Here is an 11739-nt window from a genome sequence, read left to right on the forward strand (position 1 = left end):
ATTTCCAAGCAAGAGGAAGAAATCTCATCACTGAATCTCTCGCCCCGTACTCAAGACCTCTATCTGCAAACCATGACAGATAAGTTTGAGACCAAAAGGAGCAAGTGCGACACTCACGTGTCCAAAATCAGTGCTCTAAGCACTCAAGTGGACTCTGCAATGCAGCAGAATACCACCCCTAGGTACCATCTGGAGGAAGTCCAGAATGGTCACGCTTTACATCGTGACTATCCATCCAAGCAACCGGAGCCCGGTACTCAAAGGAGTGAAGACGATAGGTTTCAGACATTGCCTCCATCATGTGTCCCTCAGTCTTCTCCTCTTGGCCATTTGGCACTGAGTAATATGTTGCCTCTTGGCCAACAAAGCCAAAGCTTGGCTTCTCCTCTTGGCCTTTCGGCCCCACTTTCCCCACAGGATGAAGCCAACCCTCTCCGCCTGCTTGACGCGAATTACCTTGACAAACTCGTCTAGAATTTCCCCACCTTTGACCCCGTTCCAGGTCAGCCAAACGATACTGGGACGTTCCCAGCTGACATAGAGGATGCGTTGGATGGCTACCCAAACGCTACGGGTTCTGACAGGGTTTACCTGTTGAAGCGAATGTCGAATAGACACGTGACAAGGTTAATTCGCCTACAACAGCAACACGTGCTAAATGACTATGCTAAACTTGCCACAGCTCTGAAATTAGAGTTCAGTGGTTCTGCAACTCGCAAACATGATAGCTCACTGGCTAACACGGTCAAACAAGCTCTGAATGAAAACCCACAAGCTTACTATCATATGCTTCGTTCAGCTTACTTTGGCCTACTCACTGAAACAGGCATGGAAGAAGACCTGTTACCATTTAAACAAATGTTCCTGTCGAACATGTATCCTACCATCATTACCTACTTGGGCCCTGCCGCCCACGTTGGCTTGCCTATCTTACAACTCAGAGAGCTTGCAAGCACAGCTTTTGAGGCATCAAAAGCTCGCAATGCTAAGAGCCCGGACCACTCGGTTTTGAAGTTTGACCAGGAGCACTCACTCCAGTCAGAGGGTGCATTATCAGGTATTGGAGCGTTACCACGAAACCATGATTCCAATGACCTCTGCGGTCGAAATAACTGTGAAGTACGTCGCCATCAAAACGACTACCGCTACAATCGACCTGTTCACTACGTTCCTGCACCCAACACAAGGGTAACAAAGGGTTGAAGGATGATCAAAACGTAGACCAATATTCTCCAGAAGTTCCACTACGTGAAGAACTAAAGCGAGAAACTTTTGAGAAAAGGGTAAAAGATAAGTCACAAGGACTAGACGAGGAATTACCGGACACCAGGACGTTAAAATTCAAATTTCTCCCGCTCTCACTCGAGACCCTATACAGGGCCCGCTTGATCAAGAAACATGCCCACGGGCTTTGTCTATAGACTCTGATACAAAGGTTGCGAAGAAAAAGGTGAAACGCTTCGTCAGCTGATATCTCAAAGTGCTGTACAGAAACCCAGCCTAAAACCCCAGACAGCAAGCAATGCAGGTGTAGAAGCACGGCAAGGAATGATTATTGTTGCCAAGCCCAATCAAAATCTGAAAAGTCGATTTGCTTCCACCTTGAACAGAATTGACACATCACGTCGTTGCGAACGACCACTCCACTTTGTAGGGAATATGTCCACTAAACACGAATCGAAACGACCATACCTGGAAACAGTCCTGGCGAACTGCTTAACTTGTCATGCGCTAATTGATTCGGGTGCGACAATATCACTCATCTCTCAAATATTGTTTGATGATCTAAAAACGGCTTTGAAGCCAACTAAACGTTGGTTAAAAGTGGAACGATGCGACACTACACTTCGAGGGGTCACTCAGACTACCTCGCCTCTTACATTGAGAGTCATGCTGAAACTACACTTCAAGGACGTATCGCTCGTTCACCCTCTGTATGTTACCAGCCTCGAAACTGTGCACCTGCTACTTGGAGCAGACTTGATGGATCGGTTACTCCCATTGATGGATTGGAAAACCAACCAGGTATGGTCACAATCTACAGTGCCTTCTCCACCGACCACACTGTCTCCCCCTAACGCTAGCTGCATCGCAGTCATTCACGAGGGGTATCTGTCGAAAGCACCCCTTAGGAAAAAGACGTTTAGAAAACACTTGGTGCAGAATCCGATCCAAGGAGATATTATGATATCTCGACACATTCCATCAGCCAATCTGATTGAAAATTATTTTCATGATTTCGAGCCAGTTGTCTCTGTGAATGAGCAACTTCCCTCCTCCTTGCAGTCCTGCAATACGGTAGTTGAGATGAATTATCCAATGACACACCTTCCGCTTTGTGGGGGACTGTCAACCCTTACAATGACACTAATGGCGTCAGTCCAGCAACTGACCCGATGACTCCCACTGGTTAAACACTTTGCGATATCACAGACCGACATCCTCATCTCAGTTTGCAGGTACTGAAGAGGTTGCCACACGCAGACGCGGTAGTGACTGACAGACCTCGACAGCCACTGAGGGTGTTGAAGCACAAACACCAGGAGATTTTGTTGAAAGGTTACAGCCACTCTCATAATAACGCGGCCACTGACAACTCGTACATGGGGTCCGAACTTTTCGTTTGAGCCTCAGATACCAACACCACCCGCTGGTGGGGGGATCCCGAGATACAACGGGGGGGAATAGTAGCCCAGACCCATGATGAGCCTTATCGAGGCCTGTGGAGGGGGGTCGAAACTACGGACAACACCTTACGAGGCAACCAGAGCATAAATCAAATCTAGTTGTAAACTCCCCTTTGAGAACAGTGAGGAGCAGACAGGCCCCTAGACAGGGATTATCTTAGAACACATCTCAGATAGTACTGAGGTGTACCACACTGGTCGTAAAGGAAGTCCAGTGGACTTGTCCACCTCCAAAACAAATGGCAACAATAATCATTCCTTGCCGTGCTTCTACACCTGCATTGCTTGCTGTCTGGGGTTTTAGGCTGGGTTTCTGTACAGCACTTTGAGATATCAGCTGATGTACGAAGGGCTATATAAATACATTTGATTTGATTTGATGTGTAGTAGTCACTACAAGACAACTAGTAAAATGCTCTAATCATGTATTCCTGTCGGATAACATTTCAGAATAAATCGGTAGGACAACTGGACCCCTTGAGTACCAGTACCAATACTACAGTCAGTCCAGCAACACTCAGTAAGAGGATTAGTAACCTCACAAGTTAAACTGCTGTTGATAGTAACGACATAGGAGTCACTCGGAGTGCAACATGGGGAAGGGAATCTCCATTGCACTCTTCCAATGGTTAACACACGCCACTAATAAATAGAACCCTCCGTTCAGGAGAAAAGTTATTAGAAGTCATGAACCACGATCACACCACGTACGACTGGTCTAATACTTAGAGTACTTCCATCATGAGGTTAGCTCCTCCGTGGATAACATAGCTGTGAAGTATCCTTCTTCATACCTACTGCCACTACAATAGTGGAAGACAGTGACTGGTTGTAAAACCACTACAGACTTACTCGACACCAATTCTGACTGACCCCCAGGCATTGACCTGAAAATTACCTGAGTACGTCAGACTCATTCTGAACAAGTTGTAATCTGCCAGGATACTTGGTCTCCTTCCCTTGACATGTGCGCTTGCGTAAGCATGAACTCACATGCACAACGGAACATCCAATTAGGATTTATGCTAGGATCACTTAAGGGTCCGAGCAAAATACCAGCCTTAGTAAAGATGAACATTTATTTTGAGGCCTTTAACTCTACAGCTACAGCAATCACCAGTTTTCTTCTCAGAAGTCGAATAGGTCATCCCTGTTGACTGTCCAAAACTAGTGCCTTACAGCTGTAGACTTATCATATAGTTATCAACTTAGGATAGTACCCTAAGCAACACCCCGCAAATTAGGAAAGCCCTAGATATGACATTAGACAATGCCATGATAGGGTCATTTTGCCAAGACCTTGGACGTAGATAGAATACAGTCCAATTAGATGATTAAGGGGGCATAACTATATTTTGTTTTGTTTATGCTTTCATTCATTTTGTTTCATTTTCTTCGGTGATAGAGCCATAAACAACTTCCCCATACAACCACAACGCCGCTCAGTTGGGAGGAAATGTAATGATATATTTCATGAGTGTGTGTGCGTTGTTAACATCTGCCTAAGTTACTGCCCAGATCTTCCAGTCTGGACAACCAGACGACTGGTCCAGAACGGCGATCCCAATCTGGACATCCGCTGCCAAGCCATGGAGCGGACATCTTCATTTGCAGACACCCTACCCGGGTCAAACACCAGAGGGGGGGACTGCAACAGCGACCACCAACTGGACAACTGCTGTCCAGCCATGGAGCGGACTTCATACGCAGAAACCCTATCCGGGTCGACCACCAGATGGGGACCACAATGATGGTCCACAACCAGGACAACCCACCTGAGGTGTCCACTCTTCGCACTGCGGCTGTCCTTTTTCTTTGCCTAGTCTTTTCTAGGTTAGCCTCTCTTTGCATTATATGCTTCCATGTAAAGTCCCATCCCCCTACTCCTGTGTCGGTGTCTAACTGACCTAATAAATTTGCACATGGATCCCGGACGAGCCCCCACTCTTTCACTGGTGCTCTTAGACTGACAATCCTTCAATATAGTTATGTCTATGTTTAACTTCCTCTTTTAACAACTGCTGCTTCAATGGTTTAAAACCGGCCTTTTTCGCATCCGCATCTGCTTCCTGATGCCGCATCTAATACTGTCAGTACCAGATATGGTTTCTGTTTCCAAATATTGACTGACTGTCTCACTGTCTCCCTGTTTGCACTAATGAATTTTATAGAACTCAACATTTCTATTTAGTAATCTATAAGATAATTATATAGTTGAACTTAATTAACCCGATACTCTCAATGATCCTGGTTCACAACAGATGCCATATACCCTTGTCATCTTTCTACTATTTAAAGACAAACCATCAAATGATTAGATAAAGCCAAAACACTGCTAAACATAGCATATGTTTTCTGTACTAATGAAATCTCTCCTTCGGGAGTCCACTGTGTTTTATCTAACAATAACCTGGGTTAATCTTGAATCAGTCTCATCAATAATTGTATATATGTTGCATAGTATGGGATCCATTATCTACAGTAATTTACCATCCCTATGAACTGCAACATATTTATTTTCATAATTAATGGTAATGCTTATAAAATCACTATTTTTCTACCTTCATATTTTTTCCTTCTTTACCTTGAGGTTTTGTATAAGATTTCCTATTTAGTTATAAACTCTATAGTACTTTTCTTATTTCCTTCTTTACCTTGAGGTTTTGTATAAGATTTCCTATTTAGTTATAAACTCTATAGTACTTTTCTTATTTCCTTCTTTACCTTGAGGTTTTGTATAGATTTCATATTTAGTTATAAACTCTATAGTACTTTTCTTATTTCTTTCTTTCTTTAATAATAACAGCTCTATAAATATTATTTTGTGGTGCCTGACTCTCTAGTTAATTACATTTACATCATTAGCTCAATCAGGTAATATTAATTACGGAGAAATTATTTTATAGAATAGCATGTCATGTCACTTAATCCGGCATAGCCAAAGACACGACACCTAATTATCCAGTTCATGATCACATGTACTTGTAAGACTTATCTTTGCTGGTCATACTGTAGAGTTACTCATCTGAATGTATTACTTGATTTTTCCTGTATCTTAATTATCTCATGAATGAATGCAATATAATCATACTATTTCAGTTTCTTTGCATCTTTTTTAATTTAACTCATCTCTGTCATACAAAAATGTTAAACAATAATGTGATAAAATATTATTTGAACCTTAAAAAAACATTGTTTGGGTGACTTGTGAGTTGTGGTGTCAAGTTAAAGTAACTGCCTGTTTCCAGATTTATATGAAATATGACCTTCAATAAATTCCAATATGAGATAAATACTTTTCCTTCCACATTTTTTGAAATTAAGTATGTTTATATGCACATTTTCTGTGTTAGTTACCCCAACACAACAGAATGGTTTTGACATATACCGATCATTACAAATATTAATGTGAGTAGAACGCTGATGATATCGTCCTCTATGAGGAAACAGCAAGCATTTTTGAAACGGTCTGTTTGAGATAAAAATTGAAGGTGGCATTTCTGAAGTGTTTTTTCTCAAATGTATGCTTTGGCCACAGAAAATAGTATAGGATGAGTCAATCATTTTATTGACTCACTGGACAGTTACTTGAACATGTATGTTAAATGTTAATGTTAATGTTAATGTTTCATATGTTTTGACAGCAAATTTGGCAAATTTTCTATTAAAACAACGTGTTGTCCATTGAGTACAGATCATCACAATTGACATTCTTCGAAAAGGTATCTAACAAAAACGGCCTCCTATTCCACACAGCCTATCATGTCTGGGGTGATTTTTTTTTTAGGGTCTGGGCGGAACTTGCTGAAAGCCAGGAGCCTGGGGGTGTCGTAGTGGTAGTACTCAGAGCCCACAAACATTTTGATGCCATCAGGGCCACACATGCCTGCCTCGATGCCGGAGATGGGTAGTGGGGCCTCTCTGGCTACTATCCTAGGGGTGGCAGACCGGTCAATGTCCTGCATCTTGTGCTGTTGAGCAAAGCACTTAACCCTAATTGCTCCTGTAAGTGGCTCTGGAAAAGAGTGTCTGCTAAATGACTAACATGTAAAGGCTTAGCAGTTGATCAGCAGTACTCAAGCAGCATAGCTGAGTGCTAGTGCCAAGCACAGGCAGAGTGTTTGGGAGAGAAGCATCACGTTGAGCGGTCCTCCTCTGGGTTCAGGTACCGAAGAGAGCTGAGCTGAGAAAGGTGCCTGAGCAGGAGTTGACCAGACCGTTTACACTGGATCTGCCTGTGAGGGGGTGGATTTCCCTATGTGTCTTTTGTGTGTGGGTAGTTCTGTGTGTAGGAGTGTGGGTAGTTCTGTGTGTAGGAGTGTGGGTAGTTGTGTGTGTAGGAGTGTGGGTAGTTCTGTGTGTAGGAGTGTGGGTAGTTCTGTGTGTAGGAGTGTGGGTAGTTCTGTGTGTAGGAGTGTGGGTAGTTCTGTGTGTAGGAGTGTGGGTAGTTCTGTGCTCTGTTTACTGAAAGAGCAGGGGGAGTGTAGGACTTCTTGCTGTTGCAAAACAATTATTTAGCGGAAACTGTTTTATATATGCATCTAATACAATGCAATCAATATGAGCACATAAAAAATGAGTATAAATCCAACTGTATGTTTATATGGCAAATTATATTATGATAAAAGTAAAATATTGAACCTGTTGGGATGTTACACATTAATCTGGTTTGGCCAACATCATTGGGTCAGATGAAATATCATTTCTCGGTTCCAAGTGGCACACTTTTTAGCCAGGACTTTGGACAAGTGAGTTCACACAGTAGGAGCAGAGATCAGAGTCAGACAGGGAGATAAACAACAGTCTGTGAGAGAAGGACCCTTGCTTATCTTTGTTCTATCATTTGAAACTTTAGACACTGGATTTCTAAGAAACAAGTCAAAATAAAGAACGAGTGCATTGCAATAAAGATTTAAACCCAATCCAAAGTTTAATTAAATATTTACAATGTAATTGACAATCAATACACATAAAATGTGATTAAATCCACAGTATATTTGAGGTGGCAGTCTCATGATAAATGTATTCAATTCCAAGTCATTACCATAGCGTAGGCTATTACACATTACTGTGTTTCACAACATAACTACTGGGGATAGACAGCATTTCAAAAGCTTTCAGACTTCAACCTTATGAAACAAATGTGCAGTCAGACTGCAGTGTACAGTAACTGCAGTACACTGTAGTATAAATGTCGTTAGAGTGCAGTATAACCCCAGTATGCTGCAAATACTGTGTCCAAAATACAATTTTCTTTTTACTGCAGTAATCTTGCAATTACTGCGTCCAAAATATCACAACCGACGGCAGTTACTGCACTTTACTGCAGTTTCAAAACGGCAATCTTTTTTTGTAAGGGCAGAGGTGAAATTACAGCAACATCACATACCCTGTTGTTACACATTATATAAAATGGCCAATTTTGCGAACAGTTAGTTTATTTTGTGAGTAATCAACTACTCATAACAACAGCAAGCCATTTAAAATGTCTCTTGAATTTTCATTGAAATACCTAGAAGTCTAATAACAGATACAAAGTTCCACCCTTAGTTTTGGATCAGTGCTATCCGGGATTCTTGGGACATCCCTACTCTAAACCCTAACCCTAAGCTTATCCTTAACCTCTACCCTTACCCTAGACCTAACCTTAACCTTAACCATAACCCTTACCTAACCCTGACCTTAATCGTTACCTTAAACATTTATGGGGTAGGGATGTCCCAAGGGTTCCGGACAGCACGGACCCTTAATTTTGTGTTATATGGTGTAAATAATTCACTGCTGCTCTACACTGTAGTAGCTATTAAAATACAACTATGCTTCTGCTAAATATATTTTTGCTATATACAGCTATTCTTCACCATTTTCATTTGGTTCATTATCAAACTATGATTATCACATTTAAGACAATGGGCAAATTAAAAACAAGCTAAAACGTTTGCTGCAAATGAAATTGTCCTCTGCGGTAATAAAGATGTAATCTTCTCTACTGTTCTCCACAACTCTATACAGTCTGTCTTCTTTTGCAATTTGTACCCTACATTGTGACTTATGATTCACTTTTTTTCTAGAAGAACATGAACTTCTCAACAGGATCCTCTAGGATTATGCCAAAGTAGTTGTTATTTACTGAAATCTGCATCGGTGTTGACTAGAGAATGCCTACTTCTTCACCATCTTCATCTTTCCACCCTCATCTTGACAGCTTCACCCCGCCAGTGTCTCACTTGTATTGGTAGATCTTAATACAGTGGTTCATGCTGTCTGACACCACTAACTGGCCCTCTGGCAGCAGGGCCAGGCCTCGGGGGCTGCTCAGACCCTGGGTAACAAGGGGCCAGCCTAGGCCCTTGGCAGGGTACAGCAGGACGCGGTGCAACCTGCCCCAGTCTGCCACCAAGACATCCCCATCACTATCGATGCTGAGGCCCCAGGGGCAGGCCAGGACAGGCCCCATGCCGGAGCACAACCCCAGGACACGGATGGTGTTCCAGCCAGGTTCCAGCACTCGGATGCAAGGCGCACAGCCAGTCTCATTGCCCCGCTCAGACACAGCCATCAGCCCAGAGGTCAGGCAGGCAGCCACCAGGTAGGGCCTGTGGAATCCTGTGATTATGGTGCGCTCCAGCCTGGCGCCTGTCTTGGGGTCCAGCATCAGGGCAGTTAGAGTTCCACGCTTGATGTCGGCCACCAGGAACTCATCCAGACGGGTGACGGTCACTCCCCTTGGTGCATCTAGCTCTTCATGGGTGGATCCTATCATGTTACCCCCGAAGGTCTGGAGGAGGCGTCCATGACGGCTGAACACCAACACGGCACGCTCTGCAGCACAGGTCAGCGCAATGAGGCCCTTGTTGTTCACAGCCACATCAAAGTAGTTGCAGATGCGGGCAGATCTCTCAGTTCCAGTAGGGGACACCTGCTGCACAACATACTTCTGAAGGTCGGTCACCTGAATTCGGGCGTTTCCACAGTCCACCACAAAAAGCTGCCCTTTGACAGTGGCGTGGAGCCCGCTGGGCAGGTTGAAGTCGGAGCGCCCTGAGCCCTGCTTTCCAAACTGCTTGATCAGATTTGCTGACTCAAAGGCACTTGAACCTGCTTCCTCCTCCAGGTCTCTCAGGATTGGCTCTGGTTTGTCTCTCCTTCTATTGTCTGATTGTTTCTCCTTGGCTGTAGGGTGGCTTTCGTTGTCAATAGCCGACATGGACAGAGATCGACTCACACAGTTAGAACCTACACTCCTTCCCTGGTATCTTGATTCTCTTTCATCCGAGCTTGTGGGGCTTCTGCCGCCAGACTCAGATCCATTCCCTTGCTCCAGGGTTGAGGAGGCAGATGATAGACAGGAGTGGTTGTCTCTCTTAAATCCCAGGTGAGCACCCTTTCCCCCATTGATCAAAGGACGGGTCTTCCTGGAGAGGTCCGCCATCGACATGGCGCGTCGGTGTTCCTGGTTCAGGGAGACATTGTTACTAGGAGAGGGGATGGTGATGTAGTTGTAGCAGTCCTCACTGCCAGCCGGGGATGGGGGACTCCCCCCATTAGTGGATGTTCCACGGGGGGATTTGCTGGGTGACAGGCTTTGACGTGAGCGTGCGCATCTTGAAGATAGGTCCAGGAGGCTGTACCTGGGATGGGGTTCTCCACGGCTGGTCTTGGGAGAGGTCTGTGGTTGGTCACTATGTTCAGATCTGACGCCTTCTGGAGGGCAGGAGGGTTCCTCGCTGGGGATGAGAACCAGGGTCCTTTGCTTTCTCTGACACTTGAGGATGGAGCTTTTCTTGATTCCAGTTTGTCCACATTCTGGTTCGTCTACCTCCGACTCCCCTTGGCTGGAGATTGGAGGGATAGCCAGGAAAAGGTCCTGGCCATGTGTGTCTAGCTCCTCATCCATGGATGACTCAGATGCTCCTCGATGCCGGGGACTGAGCGGTGGCTTTGAGACTGGTGACTTTGGCTCATCCTTGTCTGTGGTGGACAGGCGGAGCTTCCTGACTACACGCATGCTCCCACTATTTGATGTGGATGAAAGGTCCTTCCGAACTTCAAATGATCCACGGTCTCCAAACTTCATCTCCCCTGAGTGAAGAGCACATTTCTTCCCTGTTTCACCGCAGACACCAATAGGGTAGTTCAGATTTTGATCCTGGACTTGTACCTCCCCTAACCTAACGTCCTTCAGCTGCGTACCGGGCTGAAAAGTGACCCTCTTTAAGGAGAGGGAGATTTCCCAAGGCTGTGTAACTTCTGCCACACCCCTCTGAAGCTGGTTCTTATTGGGTCCCCCACTGCTTCCACCCCATCTCTGGACCTGCTCCTTCAGTTGGCCCAGTTTGCGGAGCTGCCGGTCCACCAGGGACTGTCCAACCCGCACTGCCGCAGCGTTCTCCCTCTTCACCTGCTCCAGGTGCCGCTGGGCTTCTCGGTGGTCCTGCTCAACTTTTTCCAGCAGTCGGCGCTCTTGTCTCTGAGCCTCAATGATGGCGTTGTCAAGCTCTCGGTTCATTTCCTCCACCTCACTCGTCTGTCGTTTTCTAAGGCTCTGCAGCTCTTTCTCGCCCTGCTCTACATTGCAGAGGGCCAGCATCACCCAGCTGGGTGGATCGGTAAGGGATAGGGGTGCGAAGATGGACCCCCTGGGGGAGTTTAGGTCTCGCTGTATGGGGGAGGTGGGTGACAGGGCGGTGGGTGACATCAGGACTGAGAGACCAGGGAAGGAGGCTTTTCTCTCGGAGTGAGAACTCATTATCATCATGGAGGAAAAGTTGGAGAATCTTTTTGTTGGTCTGGTATGTTTTAATCTTCAGCTTGCTGTTGAATCCTGGGGAAAGAGCGTGAAATAGTTGAATTTCTGTAAAATGATCAGCAAGAAAAAGGGTGACTCCCTCACATTTGAGTGACAAGGAAAGACTACATTTGTACCCGTGGAGGATACTGAGGCTCATAATAAAGTCTGGAACGGAGCAAATGGAATGGTTTCAAACACATTGAAACCGTTCTACCATTCCACCAATTCTGCTCCAGCCATTACCACGAGCCCATTCTCCCC

General features: G+C 45.0%; 1 protein-coding gene across 1 annotated transcript; it reads right to left on the reverse strand.

The window, feature by feature from the left end:
• Window positions 1-7470: 7470 nt before the first annotated feature.
• On the reverse strand, window positions 7471-11501 carry LOC118941046. The gene has a single exon (XM_036951384.1). It carries the CDS (start codon window positions 11443-11445, stop codon window positions 8911-8913), a length of 2535 nt encoding a protein of 844 aa, XP_036807279.1. The 5' UTR covers window positions 11446-11501; the 3' UTR covers window positions 7471-8910.
• Between the last annotated feature and the right edge of the window lie 238 nt (window positions 11502-11739).

This window comes from Oncorhynchus mykiss, chromosome 18 (genome assembly GCF_013265735.2).
Source record: "Oncorhynchus mykiss isolate Arlee chromosome 18, USDA_OmykA_1.1, whole genome shotgun sequence".
Classification (NCBI taxonomy): Eukaryota; Metazoa; Chordata; class Actinopteri; order Salmoniformes; family Salmonidae; genus Oncorhynchus; species Oncorhynchus mykiss.

What these genes read in the sequence shown, in the direction of transcription:
- LOC118941046 (XM_036951384.1), bottom strand. Translation starts at nt 11,445, where the DNA reads ATGATGATAATGAGTTCTCACTCCGAGAGAAAAGCCTCCTTCCCTGGT.